General features: G+C 34.6%; 1 protein-coding gene across 4 annotated transcripts in view; it reads left to right on the top strand.

Moving 5' to 3' along the window:
* The window catches only part of LOC149781911 (GRB10-interacting GYF protein 2-like), a 128,213-nt gene that overhangs the window by 58,544 nt on the left and 49,780 nt on the right, over positions 1–19,889 (top strand). For all 4 annotated transcript variants that reach the window (XM_089936114.1, XM_089936113.1, XM_089936112.1 and 1 more), the window contains exons 12-16: positions 1,780–1,881; positions 3,940–4,004; positions 13,212–13,381; positions 18,070–18,270; positions 19,749–19,867. In XM_089936114.1, the coding sequence (XP_089792240.1) occupies positions 1,780–1,881; positions 3,940–4,004; positions 13,212–13,381; positions 18,070–18,270; positions 19,749–19,867 (657 nt within the window). The remainder of the gene's footprint in view (positions 1–1,779; positions 1,882–3,939; positions 4,005–13,211; positions 13,382–18,069; positions 18,271–19,748; positions 19,868–19,889) is intronic.

Genomic DNA, 19,889 nt, shown 5'->3' with positions numbered 1-19,889 from the left:
TGGCATCAACTGAAAGATATTTGCAAATGGAGGTGATAACATCCTTACATACATCATTAGCAGCATCCTGATAAACTGTATCAACATCTGATTGGTTATATGATGGTTTAACAGGATGACAAGTGTCGTGTGCAACTGTTTGGGTTTCATTTAAAATGGAATCCAAAATTTTACTTGTAAGCAGACAGATGTGGATGGTTTTTAAATTCATAATTTGTCAAATGTTGAATATATAAAAGTATTTAAGTTTTCTTTATTCAGACACAACATAAAATGACTTCACAATGCACATCTTATTATTTAATGTGATGAAAGTATTATGACAGGGTAAGTCATTGAACATCACGTGATTTGTCTGACATACATCACAGGTAACTGGAGGGGATGGTATAAAAATAACATTTTTCAAAATTATTTTTCAACCAGTTAGATAATTTTTACAGCTTAAAAATCAGAATACACAAGTGTGAACCAGACATACATAGTTTTATGTACTTGCATTGATACAAAGAAGCTATTTTAAATTTTTTTATGTACAAGTAATTTTTCATTTTGATCTGTCTGGAATGTAATGTTTTCCGACATGACATAGCAAATTTATAATTAATAAATACATATTTTATGTCATAACTGTCTTCATTATCACATTAGTACATGGACATGTATAATAATTAAATTTTTATGAGAAATCAAATTCTGAAATGCTATTTTGCAGTCTCTATTCAATAAACACTAGTATCTTACAGTACACTGTACACACAGCCATCTCATTTTTCTAAACATCATAGTGATGTTCGCTTTATTTGAGAAATCCGAGAAGTAAAGGGCAATAGTTAAAGGATTGTGAGAAAAATTGGTGAAATTGCCAAAATCGCAATCAAGAAGTGAGATGCGCAAAACACTTGTAAAAATTTTAGAATCACAAACCTTTGGAAATTTCTTCATTGTGAAAAAAATTATATTCAGTGCCAGTGTCAACAGTAAGCTTGACCTCTCCCTCTCCACCAGCCAGCCCTTGTCATTATTTGAAAAAAGAAATGATGTACTTACTGAAAGCTGAAATTTTGTGGACACTACAAACAATCTTTACCAAAACATGCAGGAAACACATTTGTAAATGGTAAGATTAATTTGTTTAATGGGGCCTTAAAAATGGATGATAAGACCCTTAAAAAATCTAAAAGTCCTTCAATTTCAGTTTGAAATTTCTGAATGAACTATGCTTGCAATCTGAAAATCATGATGGGTGTTCTGTATTCTGATCATGGTCAGAAGATATGCATGTTGATTAATAATTGTACTTGCATTGTTTTCAGAATAGTTGCACACGTTATTTTTGTTGCTTGGTTCATCTCTGTCATGGGTAAAGATGGGATGTAGAAGATGATGTGCATAGCAAATTGCTCACACTTCCCATAGTTGTTAAACTTTTTGGTACCATCTTGTAAACCTTTTATATAATTGGAACATTACATGATTCATGATTCCCCCCACCCCTAAGGTGATGTATATTTACATGAGCAAGTTACACCCCTATATGGCCATTGGGTCATGGGATAGAGTTGATTTTAGTATTTTTCTTTCTACTATTACCAACCCAACCCCCATTCATTAATAGTTGGAATGATATATGATCAGTGCTATCCTTTCTCGATATTTAAATGTTTAACACTTTCATGTCTGTGTATGGGGCCATGGATAAGGAATACATATAGGTTGTATTATTATTATTATTATTATTGCATATTGTGTGTTTCTTATTGTTTTCATTCTTTGCAGGTCCTTTTACTGCAAGTGAAATGGCTGAATGGTTTAGTGCAGGATACTTTACAATGAATTTGCTGGTAAAAAGAGGCATTGATGAGAAATTTTCACCTTTAGGTAGGTGTGAAGATATAATTCCAGGAAATTTTTCCCTTTGATCCTAAATTTATTACTTTCTATACTTTGTATATACAATACACAAGACATAATTGTCATGGTTACAAAGCTACTTGAGCAGTTTGCTCTGTGCAGTAGGAATTAAAACCTAGACTTTGGAGCGAGCAGAATGAAATAAAAATTAAAAGGTGTGTTGTCCCCAGAATCATAGGCTATTATATAATACTCAGATTGATTGTAAAACTACTTTTAAAAAGTAGAATGAAAATAAAATGACAATGTGTACCTTTGAACAGAGGTGCCCGTCGTCCTGAATTAGGCATGAATGTCCTGAATTGATGAGCCTGTTCATGAATCATGCGGCCATATACAAAAATCTCGTTTATTTGGAAAAAGAAATAAACCAAGAAAAAAATTTGGAAAAAGTTGAAGTCATATGCGAGTATTTTTGGTCCTTTCAAGTTTTTTCCAGTAATTTGTAGCCTATCATCTGTTTCTGGCATGTAACTTGAGTGTTTTCAGCCCATTCCTGTCTTTATGGTAATTTGCAACATAAGACCAGTTTCCAGCATTTAATGTCAATATCTCTCAATTTGTATTTATCCCATTCATTATCTTTAATGTACCATATCACCCATATTGATAGTGTTTAATGCACCAAATCACCCATATTGACAATGTTTAATGCGCTAAATCACCCATATTGATAGTGTTTAATTCACCAAATCACCGATATTGACAGTGTTTAATGCACCAAATCACCCATTTTGACAGTGTTTAATGGACCAAATCACCCATATTGACAGTGCCTAATGCACCAAATCACCCATATTGACAGTGTTTAATTCACCAAATCACCCATATTGACAGTGTTTAATGTACCAAATCACCCATATTGACAGTGTTTAATGAACCAAATTACCCATATTGACAGTGTTTAATGCACCAAATCACCCATATTGACACTGTTTAATGCACCAAATCATCCATATTGACAGTATTTAATGCACCAAATCACCCATATTGACAGTGTTTAATGCACCAAATCACCCATATTGACAGTGTTTAATGCACCTTATTACCCATATTGAAAGTGTTTAATGCACCAAATCACCCATATTGACAGTGTTTAATGCACCATATCACCCATATTGACAGTGTTTAATGCACCAAATCACCCATATTGACAGTTTAATGCACCAGATCACCCATATTGACAGTGTCTAATGCACCAAATCACCCATATTGACAGTGTCTAATGCACCAAATCACCCATATTGACAGTGTCTAATTGACCAAATCACCCATATTGACAGTGTTTAATGTACCAAATCACCCATATTGACAGTGTTTAATGAACCAAATTACCCATATTGACAGTGTTTAATGCACCAAATCACCCATATTGACACTGTTTAATGCACCAAATCATCCATATTGACAGTATTTAATGCACCAAATCACCCATATTGACAGTGTTTAATGCACCAAATCACCCTTATTCACAGTGTTTAATGCACCAAATCACCCAGATTGACTCTTTAATATATTACTCACAACAGCCAAACCATCAATATTCACAGGACATGATTGCAAGAAATGTTGTATAAGCAGTTAGTTGAACATTTGGTAAGTGTAAGGTAATTATTCAGTACATGTCCAGATCCATATTATTCTAATGCTTTTCAAAGAAAAGAGTGAGGGTTCTATACAGTATTATCTGTCTATACATGCATATGTGTGTAATGTTGCGCAAACTCCTGCATCATGCTACATTGAGACTTTAAACATTGCAATTTGTTTGGAGTGGTCTATAGATGTGTGCATCAGTTTCATAGTTTTGATCTCTTCTGGCATTGTAACCAGTGGGTTGGATGTGGAATCTTTTGAATAGGGAGATTAGAGTTTAACTGAGAAAAGCAAGGGATTAAACAGCTATGCTACATAATTTTATATTAACTTGGCTTTGCATACGTTGGTCATTTAAAACTGATATACCCATGTTTGATTTTCTCTCGGTTAGGTTTCATTAATTATGTGCATTTTCCATTATTTTAGGTGAACTTATTAAGCGATGGGGTCGAGTTCCATTTCTGCCAGGTCCTACTCCACCACCATTGCTGGTAAGGCAATTGAAACATTGTATTATTGTGTCATTAATTCTGGCAGGGGAAGTCATATTTAAAAGAGCTGTTTACTTGTGAAATAGTGTGTGCACTTGCTGAGGACTGTCCATTAAAACATATATGGGAGAGGCAGAAGGCATTTTTGAAATTGGGTAGCCACCCTCAGATGTTATTAAGGTTTTAACAAGTAATTTAGTCATTTACTTAATTTATTTGGATGGATCAGAATTATTAATAGTCAAAAAAATTTGTTATCAATTTAAAATTTGGGGTTTTTTTTCACACTTTTTTGAATGACATGCAGAAGCACATAAAGAAAATCAGGTCTGTCAATATGAGCTGTACTCAATTATTCAACATACACGTAAATTTATAAATTATTGGATACAAAGTACAAAACAAAAACATTTCTATTTATGCTTTAGTTGCACTGAATTAGCAACATGCAATTATAAATTTATGTTACGAGTAAGTTTTTACTGTGCCTTTGTTATTTAAATGACTACCCATGTTTACCTGGCTTCAGCATGTCAGGTGATAAAATTGAGCTAATTTCCTTCAATGGACCACAAATCAAACTCATAACCAATTAAACCTGGTAACAAAGATACATTATAACAAAGCCATCTGAATTTGGTCATGGAAATTAAACTTTGACCCTTTAAGAAAAAACACTTTATCCAAGAACATAATAAAGTCTTTACTGTTTGAATATCTCAACAAAATTGTTTATTTTATCCAACTCTTATGATTTTGCCACAAGTCCTATGAAAATTACCCTTAAAATACGGACTTAATGGCATGCTAGCAAAATTTACAGAAAAATGATAGTTGCCGAAAAATCTGGATAAATGGTTCATCCGTGTTTTATTTGGATCAGGGTTTCGTCTTAGAATTAGTGAAATTATTCAGGGAGCCAGCCTAATTTTACAGCATCACCCCAGATGCTTTAACTCCATCTGAAATGAAGTTAACACAAGCGGTGTTGGCCCTCACCATTGTGGAGTGAAACCCACTTATCTTGACCTCATTTATGTAAAGAACCCATATATGTCAAGCACAGTGGTCCAGTCCCAAGAAAATCATTCTTTGTTATGCTAATTTTCCCCGCTTGACCCCTGTTAAGCCAATAACCCATATTATGTAAGACATAAGTTTCAGTTAGAAGTAACATGTGGACCTGCTTAATTTTATGAAAAGCAACTTTCAGTGTCCCTGTCAGAGAAATTTTTACAAGAAATGATCTGGCATTTCTGCTATTACCAGTACTTCGTATCAGCAAAGATGGAAAATGTCGGTACAAGACCAAATTTTTACCATTACATATGCAAATCAACTAATCTCATCATTGCATGGTTTATCACTTGCATAGAGTGGAGAGAATTATCTTTTCAAAAATATTTTTCGAGCAGGGAAATTGAATGAATGCGTTTCTGATATTTTCATAAGCTGCATTCAGAATGGGCATTATCACATTCAACACCACGACAATATAGTTCGTCCCACACAGCATCGCAAATTTGATCTAATCTGTAACTCGGAAAATTATCAGGTTAAATGTGGCTAAAATACCTCATTTGTTTTACACAATATATTTTAAATGAATTTGGTAATAGTTCAAGTGTTTCCACGCTTGGTGCAAGTGTAAGACATCATGTTCAGCATGGCTAGGTCATGTTGCTCAAAATAATCTTTAAATAGAAACTCACAAAATTCCAAACTAAGTTGGTTTCCCCCAACCTTACCCCCCCCCCAACACTTAGTTATTAATTTGTTTTGAACAGGAATAAAATAAAAGCACCAGGAGTATTGTTTAAAAAGATCCATACAGTAATTTTAAAAATGAAATTGTCAATTTCTGTGCCAGGATTACATATTCTTCAACACAAACAGAATGAAGCAGAAAGTGACTGATAGGATTAACGCCTGTGAAACAGAAAGAAGATTGTTTTTATCTTGAATATCAAAGTCTTGCAATCCATCAAAGAGATAGCTGACTCTCCTTTTGGTGCTGTGTTCTTGCCGACGGTCACTGATCAAAGTCCAGAGGGATATGGGACTACAACTGTATGAATGGAATAAGTTCAGACATGATTTTTGTCTGTTTTAAAACGGAATTCTGCTTTTCTCCTGACTTGAATCAGAGTTTCCTTGATACAGTTCGTTTTTTATATCATCTCCAGTCTGGTTTTTCAAAAATGATCTGTATGCTCCCATTCCACAACAGCTCTTGTAAATTATTTGTTCCATGTATTAGTTAGCACATGACTCTTGTAAAGAGTATTCTGTTTCGTCAAAGGTTTAAATTCATCCAGTGAATCTTTGTGTAATGGAAACTGATGGCAATGGAAAGAAGAAGCATGCTTGCAAAACATGGCGTCCCAAGTTGTTGAGAGAGACCATGACACGAAAAGTTTAGATAAAGGTTTTAAAAAATGTATGGAAATGGAAATGGCTGGAGCAAAAGGTTGACAGAAATTTAGTTGGCCAGTTTATAAGAAAACTGAATGCTAGAGGACTGGCATTGTGACCTCTGCTCTACGGTAATCGCGGTTGGAAGAGTTTGGAATAGCACCTACGAAAAAAGCTGCATACAGAAAAATTGAGGCTTCAAAAGCATCTGGAGAAAGTGCAATTAATTACTATAAGAAGAAAAATTTCTTTCATGGGAGAACAGATGTAGCCCTCTGTCAGAATATGTGCACTGCATGTCGCCTATACAAGCACCAGCTTGAAAGGAAAAAGGCTCTCATTGAGAAGGAAAAGAAACGATTGCATATTGAGCCCAAAAAGTCAGTGGTGGCAAGAAGGAAGGCTAAAGAAATCATTGCCAAAGCCATAAAAAGAGCTCAACTGGCATATCAACAGGTTGTGTCCATTGGAGAAAAAGACAAGTCAGTATATGGGATTATTTGTATATAGTTGATGTACTTGGGTGTTTATTTTACAGATTTTTTATGACAAGAGAGAAGTATGCTATAGTTGCAGAGAAATTATTGTGACTTAATTATGATGTGAACCCTGACACACACATGAAATAACTTCAGCTTCAGTAGTATTGGAGAACAAATTCATGTGACTGTAAATATTGTGAAATTAAGTTCAACATTTTTGGCAAGTTTATTAGTTTTTCAGATGATTATTTTGGTTTATTTTATGACCATAAGTTGCACCATGAGCAGTTTTTTATGAGTGTAAAATGTGTTTTTGGCCAAAGGACTTTTGGCCCCCTAAACCCCTGGATCTTGGGCGCTGCCCCTTGAGACCCTGTTGGAGGGAGGACCCCCCAAACCCCTCTTAAACTTTTTCAGCTTTTTTTTATGGAAGACCAAAATCATGTCTGTAAGTTGGCTTCAAACTGTATGAATGGATCAAGTTGGCTCCATTCAGCATGTGATGGTAAGTCTGTTAATTTTAAAGACTTGAACCACATTTTATAGTGTGTCAGTACATGAATACCGACAGCCTTATCTTTTTCCAGCTCATTTTATCTGCAACAACCAGCATATACTGGTGTAAAAGAACCTCTGATAATTAAAACTAGTCATTTTCTTTTAAAAAAATTATATAATAATTGTGTTAAAATAAGTTAAATTTCATGCAGTCATTCCAACATTTCAATTAAAAGGAAAAAACCCACAAAAGACAAAATGTTTTGTCTCATCATTATTGCTGGCCTAATAAGAATTATTTTTCCAGGTGAGGATAGGGGGCTGTCCAATTAGTACATATGCAAACAGTCATCCTCCCATTGCAGGGTGTACTTATTTCCACCCCTCTTCAAACACTGTCAGTATAGCTGCCAAGTGTCCTGTTTATTCCATATTTGTCCCGTATTTTGGACCTGAATAGAGGTTTACGTTTTTTTTGGCTAAAAAAAGTTTTTATTTAAAAAAACTTTTAAAAATTCCTTGCAATTTTCAGTTTAGAAGGGACATTCGGTTCCATTCTGATAGAAATGTATCGCATGTATATAGGAATACAGTTCTACAATATGATTGGTTCATTCGAAATCGAGGCTGCAGTGCCTGTCTTTATCCGCCATATTGGATTTCGCAAACAGTTAACCCTGTTACTGTATCTCATTTTCGTAATATTCAGCTTCTAATCATGTTGAATAGGAAAGCAGAATATTCAGAATTTTCTCCAGGAAAGACGAGAAAACAGAACTGGAAGGACAATTGTGCCATCTTGTTTAGATTTGTGAAACCATCTAGTAAAAGGAGAAATTGTGTAATGTGATTTCGCTATATGGCATGGAGGCGCTCATGAAATAAATAGCATGAAAAAGCTAATAAACATCAGCTTGCTGCTTCATCATAAACAACTCAGCCTGAACTTACGACGTAGATAAATGCCAGAGAGAACTTTGATGTAATTTGATCAAAATTCGGTTTATTGAATTTCTTTTGGAAATTAACCTTCCTGTTTCAGTTACTAGTGTTGCTGGCGATTTATTTTGCACATGTTTTCCAGACAGTAAAATCGCAAAGGATTACTCATATGCTAGAACAAAAACAGTTCAATATGAAAATCACACAGAATTGAGATCATCAATGAAAGTTGATACATTCAAATCGATAATGATTGGGAAAAATAATAAGGTGTGGAAAAGGCTACTAGAAACAACCTGTGTCTGAATGTGTTGCACTCTTGCACCTTCTGAATGGGCACCTGAATGGAACATGGTACAACACGTGCATTTTTGACATTAAATAATTATGTAAAGCACTGTTCTACTTTACTGATGGTTGTATATGTTGTAAATAGTTACATATGCATACAATTTTAAAAATCAGTATTTGTTCCTGAAAATCAGTATTTTTTTCACAAGAAGTCAATATTTTTGTATTCGAGGGTTGGCAGCTATGTGTCAAGTTGTTTACATTTTGAATCAAATTGGAGTTTCATTAGTAACATGGTCTCCATATCTGCATGGGCAAGTCCCTGTTTTCAGGCAACAGATGTGATCATTCACTGTGTTTGATAACCTCACTAATTCTGTAAATTTTGTAATTACATTTTTATTTGCTTAATATATTTAGAAATATTAAAACTGTACATTGCAAATATTGGATGCAGATGACAGTTTTGACTGCCATGCATCATCCATTCTGGAAAACAGAAAAGGACACAGGGGCTTCTCTAGTTGCTTGCATTTTACTTATCAGTTATATATGTATAATAAGCTACAAAGGAGGACACTTTTCACACGACTTGTAATTTGTATGGCCACGATCACACTGACTTAATATGCAAGTACTCTATGCTGAATGGTTGACTGCCCTCTCATTGACCAATCAAAACTGATGTACTGCACAAATTAACAACTTCTTGATGCTTCTCATTTTTGAAATTGGTATGGGGGTACAAATTGGAAGGTGTGAAATACTTTAGGTCATTTGTTGTTGGCTATGGCAGATCGGTTTTATTGTAGCTTTAATAAATTTATGGTTATCAGGTGTGTATGTACTACTTGATCTTATCCCCACCTCTATGCACAAATATTCAAACTTCACACGCCCCCCACTCCCCTGTGTACATGCAAAACGGACAGTTCCTAAAAAGAGCAAAGTTTAATCCAAAACCAACATAAGATTCACACTGAAACTAACACATGTCAACTCAAAATACACCTAGTGCATTCATTATGTAAATTATTCTAGTGAATAAAAAATACGCATGGAATGTAAAACAGCATTTGTGTTATATGCTATGTATATTTTGGAGATGAGGAACTGTCCAAATGTTCAGCAACTGGATATGCACATAGACAACATCTTAACATAAAGCGCTTACTGTTATGGATCATTGCCATCTCACCTCTGTCTGTGTGGGTTTGAGTTGCGGGTTTGGCCAATGTGCGTATGTGAGAATTCTCGCCAGTAGCTTCTTGTGGGTCGGTGGTTCTTAAAGTTTTCCCAGGTTCTTCCTCCACCATTTATACTGGCTCACATGTATAGCCTATCTTGTGCTGAAAAATGGCGTTAAACCCTACAACAACAATAAGAACAATTCAACCTGCTACTTTGATATCATTGTACATAAATTTTGTGGAGAAAATGAGATGGCAGGATACCAAGCAGAAAGTTGTAATAATGTAATTGTTAACAAGCCACAACAAAATACATCGTTACTAAATACTTGCATGGTTATGACCACCACCAATGAAAATATGAACTTTTAACTATTAATAATCTGAAGCATCAGTTAAAAAAAAAAACCAACACATTTTGACTTCGATCAAACAAAGTTACTTTTTAATTAGGTATGCATAGCATCATTTCTATGCAGAAATAGCTAGAAGATTGGGTGAACAATGATCTGTTACTCACCAACTCATTGGTTTCATGATAATTTTCTTTTTTTTGTTGTTCTATAACTTTCCATTTACTGCCACTTACTACATTAGTTCCAATATTTTTTTTTAAAACTGTCATAGTAATTAAACAAAATTAATGCAACTGAATCAAACTATTGTCACAGAATATACTTCTTACACAATTACAGTGGTAATACCAATGTTATATTGCTCTGCACTGCTTCCATTCCATTCCAACTTTAAAACAACATCAATCAGATTTTTCCTGTTAACTGTTAAATAGTCAAATTTTGTGAAGCCGTATTCCAAAACATCAGAATTATCTATTAGAGCTGGACCTGGAATGATTGCATGCTGGAATTAAAATCTCCAATGGAGACTCCATTCCACCCAATCATTATTTCTGTTGGCAAAAATTAAAGAACAAAATGAAAACCGGTAAACACTCCTTCAACCAATTAACACAAGGTAACTTAACACGAAATCTCCCCCCCCCCCCCCCCTTGCCGATTCTGTGCGATCGGTCATCTTGAGCCAGCTGGGTAAAGAAAAGTAGGTGTTGTAATGTTTTTGACCTTCAGAAATGAGTGTCTATTACAACAATGAATGTTCATAATGATTGAATTAATGATTTTCAGTAGTCTTTTACCACCTTTTGATTAGCTTGCTGAAAAAATAACAGAACTTACCTCTTAGGTTCTAATTTATTTCCCCAGCTGTGCTTTCTCAACCAAATACCTATTTCTTCCATGGTGGAAAACATGTCTCACTGCCATTACCGTCACAATCAGGCTACATTGTTTTATTTGCAGCACACATTGTATCAGCTCCTAATAAAGCATTCCAAGTCTCACGAGACTAAAATTAATGTGGCCACATAATTTATACTTTAATTTTGTAAGGAGATTTATTTAAAAATCTGCTGGTTTTCATTATGGTTAAGAAAATAAGACAGATTTTCACTTTGTTTATGATTAGTTAAACTATAAGTTCACTGTTACGTGGTAGGCTTTCCCGACCTATTTATAGCTGACCAATGAGAATGTTTTATAGTTACATAAATACGGCATGCATAACATAAATTACAAAATGTACATGATCAAATGGCCACACACTTCTTAAATTTAAGATCAAATAAATTAAGAATTTGATGACAGGATGGCTAAAATGGAAGTTTTTGATTACATTTATCTTGCACTTTTAAAGAGTCCTCCAGAGCCAATTATTTAAACCACCGATAGAAGCGATTTTAATGAATAAACAACCAGGGACAGAAGCAATTTTGAAACTAACTACCCTGGCATATATATTTTTAAAGGTGCCATCCCCAGGTCATGTATGTTTTAATGGTACAGCCCTGATTAGCTTGAAGCTGAGTGATCCATATAGATAAAACAAAATGTTTTATGCAAAAGAAAATGCTAAAGAATTTTAATTTTATGTTTCATTTGGCTTGCGTCGTTGTGATTAGGGTGATAGACTGAGAACCAGAGAATTTTAATTTTATGTTTCATTTGGCTTGCGTTGTTGTGATTAGGCTGATAGACTGAGAACCAGAGAATTTTAATTTTCTGTGTCATTTGGCTTGTGTTGTGATTAGGATGCTGGACTGAGAACCAGAGAATTTTTGATTTCCAATAAGCTTTGTTGCATTCAACCAAATTTAGCGTCTTATTGACGAGACCTGACAGGGTCTATTCTAGAACTGAAAACTGAAGGGAGAAATGTCCTGCTCTTTTTGAAAAAGCAGCTATTTTTAAATATGGGAAGATTTAGTCATAAAGGTAGGCTTGAAACTGTGATGCATTTAGTTGACTTGTGTGTGATTTTAAGCTCTACTGGTCATAGATGGTTATGAGGTGGTCTCTCATCCGTCATTGATCAGTTTGTTAGCACAAGTTTGGTATCACTACTCTTCAAAATTACTTGCAGATTGTCGTGAACTTTTAAAAACACAGACATTCCATGGTCTACTTTTTCAAAATGAAAATGCTTCTGCTTGGATATCCAGTATGGCCACCACAGCAGCCATCTTAAAAAATCATTTTACTACTACTTATCCTGAATGGATGGTCACATCAACAATGGCTTTTCACCAGAAGATTTCTTATGATGTCTGGTTGGTCCTAGTTGAAAATGATTCTGTTGGACATCTTTTACAGCCACCACAGTCGCTGTCTTGAAAATCCTATCACAGCTCAGTGGATGGTCATATCATCATGGAACTTCAACTAAAAAGACTTTTTATGATGACTGTTTGGTCCTATATGATCTCGTCATAATTACTTAATTATAATTAGATACATATTCCAAAACCAAATTTATTGACATGGGATTGTTATCAGAAGACTTCATCTAAGGTATAGATAGTCCTGAATGAAAACTGTGCCAATATGACATCAAATATAGCCACCATGGTGGTCATCTTGAAAATATTTTTATCACTTCTAGATGTACGCTCATGTCAACATGGGATTTTCATTTAAACGCTTCTAATGATCTGTTGTTGGTCCTGAGTAAAAATGATGCCAGTCTTGCACCAGTATGGCTGCCATGATGGCCATTTTGTTATCATACTCTTCCTGAATGTACATGAGGTAATTGCAAAAGACTTTTAATAATGTCTAGTTGGTCATAAATGAAAATGGTGCAGATCTGACATTAAATATAGCCACCACATTGATCAGATTGAAAAATTGTATCACTTAATATCAGATATAGTTTCAACACTCAGCAGTTTAAAAAAATACAGCAATCTTAATTTGGATTCATGGAAATTTCTTTTGGTCAGTAAAGGATCTCTCCCAGACAGGACTTTTTACTATCATTGTAAAATTAAACAGCTAAACTTCATATATTTTTTAAAACTTGTGTTTTAACAGAACAGTCCACAGTTAAGTCCTGACATATCTCAGCAGCAGCAACAGCAACAGCAGCAGCAGCATCAACAACAACAGCGTGAGCGTGAGAGAGAGCAAGAAGAACAGGCTTTACAGGTTCTCCAGCAACACATGATATTACAGCAGCAGATCATGCAGCAACAGCTCATAAGGTTAGAGTGCCATGCGTGATTTGCCCCACTAATACTGACATTAATATTTAGACTCCTTAGGAAGCCTCGATTACCATTTCTGGTATACACTTTTAAGTAACTAAAGGAATTGGTGTCAGGTTGCTTTTGTTCCCATTTTAATAATTTTTGTTTGAGGTACAGAACTTGAAACTCAAAGCAATATTTGATTGTACAAAAGAGGGAAAATTTAAGGTAGATAACCATTTATTGCTTTGGCAATTACTTTTGTTTCCTTTATTTTCATGGGTCTCATTTCTTGTGGTTTTGTAAGAAAAGAAAAGTTTTCTTGGATTCTTAAATTTATGGACTTTCTGTCAATCTTCTTGATAACCTGTACACAATGGAGTATAAAAACATAGACTTCGGCATAAGCAAGAACACAAGTTATTGAAGAACCTTTGTGGAGTGGGGTAAGAGCCTGAATGCTCATATAATAATATTGTTGGGAATAAATTGTCAATAAATAGCTTTTTCTAATGAAGTTCCTTGCTTTTCTGTATAAATTACATTTACTTTTAATATATCGAATCGCTGACAGATTAAAACCTTAACACCAGTTTGAGCTGCATCACATACGCACTGTCAGTAACATCATGTATTACATGATTGCTTTTCGCATGTAGATATATATATACAGTCTGATCTTATTGTAGATGCAGAATAGAATTAGATCATTTTATCAAACAGGGACATTTATTTAGAGGAACAACAACAGTGAAACTTGATTATTATTTTTTAAAATTGTTTTATTATTAAAATACTGATGCTGTGATTTTGTTGCAAGTTACAGTGTTATCATGGAGATCTTAAATGAGTTCGATTTCAAATGCATTCCATGTAATTATGGGATGATTGCATCATCTTTGATGAGCATGTGAATACACAAACCATATTTTTCTTATGAGATGTAGATCATGATTTATATATAAATTGATATTATCCAACCATCAGATGATTTCAGTTTGAGTGATATCTAAACATATTAATGAAATGATCTTGTATCTGATTGCTTGCGCTTGGGTGATATCTAAACATGTTAATGAAGTGATCTTGTATCGGATTGCTGGAGCTTGAGTGATATCTAAACATGTTAATGAAGTGATGTTGTATCAGATTTTTGAGCTTGAGTGATATCTAAACATGTTAATGAAGTGATCTTGTATTGGATTGCTTGAGCTTGAGTGATATCTGAACTTGTTAATGAAGTGATCTTGTATCGGATTGCTTGAGTGATATCTAAACATGTTAATGAAGTGATCTTGTGTCTGATTGCTTGTGCTTGAGTGATATTGAAACATGTTAATGAAGTGATCTTGTATCGGATTGCTTGAGCTTGAGTGATATCTAAACATGTTAATGAAGTGATCTTGTATCGGATTGCTTGAGAAGACTTTAGAGGACATATTTCTAATCAGATTTAGTTTGTTAGCTTATATCATCAGGATCTGACCACCTCAGATGCAGGTCACGAGTTCAAACACCGACCAGGTCATACCAGACTTATAAAAATGGTACTAGCAGTTACCTTAAGAGGTATTAAGAGTCTGTGCTCTTAAAATGAGTAATGGGAAAAAGTGAAAAGCAGCAAGCTTTGTAAAATCAAACAATTTATTTTCGTTGAATGCAAAGTGAAAATGGGAACAAAAAGGAAACTTATCAATATTAACAGGGATGGTCCTGGCTTTTAAAAAGCTGTCGCCAAAAATATCGCCAACCTCAATATTTTGTGGCCAGTTTTCAAAAAGTGTCGCCAAAACAAGTAGTGTACATTTTTTCAAGTGTTAATTTAGTCTATTAATGTAACAGGCAATGAAAATTACAAAAGATGGGTTAGTTAATACTCTAATTACAACAAACATTAACAAAATGTTACAAAGTGTTACATGAAGATCCGTTGCGATTTTAGGGCTGCCCACTTGTTGAATGCAGTTTCAAAGTCTAATTTTTCACATCTGTACATGCTGATTCTCATTAAATTCTTGAGAGATGAGATGCAGAGTTTATTTCTGATGTCAGTTTTTGAGGTTCATCTTACTGAATCCACATTCACAGTCTACAGTGCTGACAGGTGACACCAGTAGTCTCTCAGCAGCCCCCCCCCCCCTTTATGGCTAGCTTCACAAAGCTTGTAGTGAATTGCTTCCTAAATCCCAAGAATGATCACTGAATGCTGTATAAATTTTCTCGACAAGCAAAATAGGATCTCCATTCCCACGAATGAAACTTACATGAGTCAACACCTGGCAATATTGGACCGTATATATAAGCATAAATTCACACCCAATTTAGGGATTCTTTCACTCCTGTATTTTGAGAAATAAATAAATATTATTAATTATGCAAAACTGATTTTTTTGTTGCTATTTCTTGTTGCGGAGTTTAAGTCTCTGCAGCCGTAACACAGATTGATGGCAAAAGGAAAAGATCAATGAGTAAAATGCTGCACTGGCGACATATAATTGTGATTGAGATTTTTTCCATTTGCTTTGTATTTATATAATGGTTATTAGTTTTCTATGAAGGTTCAGCAAAACTTTTGTATTGGTATATGTAAAAAAAAAAAGCAACAGAAGGATTAGCCATTCAGTTAATTGTATCTGTTCTATTCGCGTCTTCAGAAGTCGGTCAGTTGTAGGCATAGTTCGGTAGCATGATTGACTGTAACACAGCATACAGTACTCAGCCCAGATGTCAGCATAAGCAGATTATGATGTAACAATGCACTGTAAAGATGGGGTTGTCAATACGAACAAAGGATCGTTTGTGTAACAGATTGATTCCAGTGCATTGCTTAGTCAAGTTTGTGGCTTCCTTTCATTCTCCCTTTTAATTTATCCAGTCCAAATCCATGATTGGATGTACAAATTAAATAACCAAAAAGTCTGTTGCCAAAAAAATCGCCAGATGGGATATTTTTGTCGCCAATAAGGAAAACAAATCGCAATTTGCGACATTGGCGAAGCCCAGGACGATCCCTGTATTAAGAATTATATCCCAAATAATTCAGAATTACAGACAACAGTTATAATAAATAAATTTCTGAATAAACTTTAGTAGAAATCCAAATTAAGTCCAACACTGAAAGTGTTGATGTGCCCAGTTTTTTGTTGGATCACAAAGTCCAATCCAAGAAGAAATCCTTATTTGAAATTGGAGCATAATTCAAGTCTCTATTTTTAAGAACATTATCAGAGCACTTTTTTATTTCCAAACAAAAAATAATTTGAATAATTCCAAATCAAATACTGTACACAACAACAACACGAATGAATAATTTTTCTTGTGACAAAATTATGTAGCCCTCTACTTGACTTCCAGTCACAGTTATCATTTTCTAAAAAAATATATTAAAAATGGAAAATAACTTTCTAGAAACTTTTTAATATTTACAAAATAAAATGTTAGTTACAACTACAAACTAAAATTATATAACTTGGACTATGTCAAGTACACCAAGGAAATCCCAATAATCAAGACCAAGACCCAAATAAACATTTACTTTTGTTAATAATGATAATAGTTTTAAACCCATACAGATAGAAAATATACTTTAGCTATGTGTTAGTTGTTTACAGAATTTTAAAAAATCAAAAATTCTGATCAAGTAGAAAACAAACTTGATTTTTGGACAAGGTTGAATCCAACATACAGTGTTAACATTATGATAGCATATAATAAAATTAAAAAATGTAAAAATACTAACAAACAAATCAAATTAAATGCACATAACAGAGGTTAGTTTTAGGGCTGGTTGGCCTGGTGTCAGTACAATGTGACTGGGCTGGACATGATTCTACATGTCTGTAGCATGATGCCCCAGAACTAGACATCACTATAAACTGCCACACTGCAGACATAGTGATATGACTGAAACATTTTTAAAGGTACATTAAAAATCTAAATCACACACACTCTTCAGGATTTTTGATAAGTTTAATGAAGAACAGCATCAATACTTGTTAAAGAGGTGATTTTGTGTCCATTTTGGCTGGGCTTATAAGCATTCTAGAGACTGTATGTATGATCAAGTTTTGAATGTACATGGTATTTAATCTTGTATCAACAGGATCTTGGATGGTTTTATTTATGAGCTACATCCACACATATTAATGAGATTATCTTGTATCAGATTGACTGAGCTTGTGAACAATCCAGAGAACATATTTTTTAACACGCTTACTGTGTGCATTTGTATTATCCAGATCTCATTTGTGTTTGATTATGAGTGAGATCCACTTATTTTTAATGAGAATCCAGGCTTATCAGATTGTGGGAATTAAATCCACATGTTTCTGGTCATCCAATGCTACAACTTCTTGTCTGCTGCATTTGATTCTCCATTTTCTTTAGGGTTCGAACCCCGGCAGAGTCAAATCAAAGACTTCTAAAATAGGTACTAACATCTGCCTCACTAGGCTCTAAGCATTGAGAGGTTAGTGTTAGGACTGGTCGGCCTGGTGTCAAGATAATGTGACTGGATGGGACATCATGCTACATGTCTGCGGCATGATGCCCCTGCACATCACTATAAACTGCCACACTGCAGATAATGTAGTGATATGACTGGAAAATTATTAAAGTTGCGTTAAAAATTTAAATCACACTCACACACACACACACACACCATTTTCTTTATTTCATCTGCACATTTTGCCTCTGTTTTGCAGGCAAACCCTTACACAACCTTGGCTGCATTTGCAACAGATTCAGGGTCTCGTACAGCAGTTACAGGAGAATGAGCAGTTTAAGTCCCTGCCTCCTCTTCAGCAACAACAGATAGCCATACAGATGTTACTCAAGCAACCCCCACCATTATTGCTTCCAACTCAGCAACAGTCACATTCCCCGCAGCAAAAGCTATCACCTAGGTATGTATAGTAAACAGGCCTGTAAATGTCATGAAAATATCACTCAGGTATGACCCATATATATCACTGCTTACTTGCAAAAACAGTCATTGTCACCTCAATAAATACTCCAGGTTTCTAAATATACAACATGCACATATAATAATGCCGTTTTCTTTACCTTATGTCGCACTTCCGATAAAGAGCTCTGCATTATATATAGTAATAAATGTGGCCAATATTTTTCCAGACTGATCCAGGTTGATGTATGATGCATGAATGACTTTTGGATTTACTAATTTATTGACTAGCCATAATTTACATAATATCTAAATGCAGTTCTGCATGATGAAAACGGTGGAATCAATTCTTAGCTCACCTCGGCACTGTTCATGCTAGAAACACGAAATTGATGATGATGTGCATCATTGTTACTAAGACACTCATGTAATAAGGAAAAGCTTATCATGATCTGTATCATTGGTTAAGCATAACCAATCAAGATTTTGACATATTGTATGCATATTATCCAACAGAGAATCTAAACTTTTGGTCTCATAATGCTTCATGAGGAGGTCTACACAAGTACTGTAGAAAGTGAAGGTCTACACCCTTACTGTAGAAAGTCTTTCCTGTGACTGAAATTTTCATTTCACTGACTTTAGAATTTGTGATTAATGTTCATTCATTGATTGTTATTGATGTTCCAGTCATGAAACTTGATTATCTATGTCAGTTATGACTAATATCTCATTCAAGATTTTATCTCTTAGGTCTAGGTCACTTGTTTATTTTTTGTGGGTTGCCGATATTCCTTCCACACTACATAGAGGATTGACGTGCAACTTCATCCACACACTCACCCCTAGGTCATGTTGATCTTAGAGAAAATGATGCTGATATATTAAATATGTGCAATATGGCCACAACAGTAACTATCTTGAAACTCGTGTTATCACTATTCTTACTGAATGGAAAGTCATATATACATGGAGTTTCCACCTGTCTATTTTGTAAAATATCTACTTGGTTTGAAATGAAAATGATGCCATTCAGATATCCAATATGGCTGGCTCAGTGGCCATCTTGAATTTCATGTTATTAATACTCCTGAATGAATTGTCATATCAACATGGAATTTTCACTGAAAGACTTAATATGATGTCTGGTTCGTCTAGATGAAAATTGTGCTGATTTGATATCCAATATAGCCACTATAGCAGCCATCTGGAAAAGCTTGTTATTGTTGTTTTTCTAGAATGGAAAGTCATATCACCATGGGTTTTCACCATATGGTCTTAACTAAAATTGGTGCCAATCAGACATCCAATATAGCTACCACAGCAGCTATTTTGAAAATCTTTTTATCGCTGCTTCTCCATAACATGGTTTTTGCCAGAAGTCTTTCTCATAAATAGCTTTGTGCTATGTACTTCTTTTAGTAATAAGGATTCAGGTTAATTAATTTAGTTAAATTTATTTTAATCATGTTGTTCTAGAACACCACCATCAGAGGCAGCTGCAGCAGCAGGAGTGTTGCACCCATCCTTCCACCGGTCTCTCTCCAATCCAGGAGAAACTACCTCACATTCCCATGCTGAGGAGGCCACTATGAAGGGTGAGGAACATGTACTGAGTTT

This window comes from Sinohyriopsis cumingii, chromosome 15, assembly GCF_028554795.1.
Source record: "Sinohyriopsis cumingii isolate HCF-2022 chromosome 15, ASM2855479v2, whole genome shotgun sequence".
Taxonomy (NCBI): Eukaryota; Metazoa; Mollusca; class Bivalvia; order Unionida; family Unionidae; genus Sinohyriopsis; species Sinohyriopsis cumingii.
This window is presented reverse-complemented; position numbering and strand designations above follow the sequence as displayed.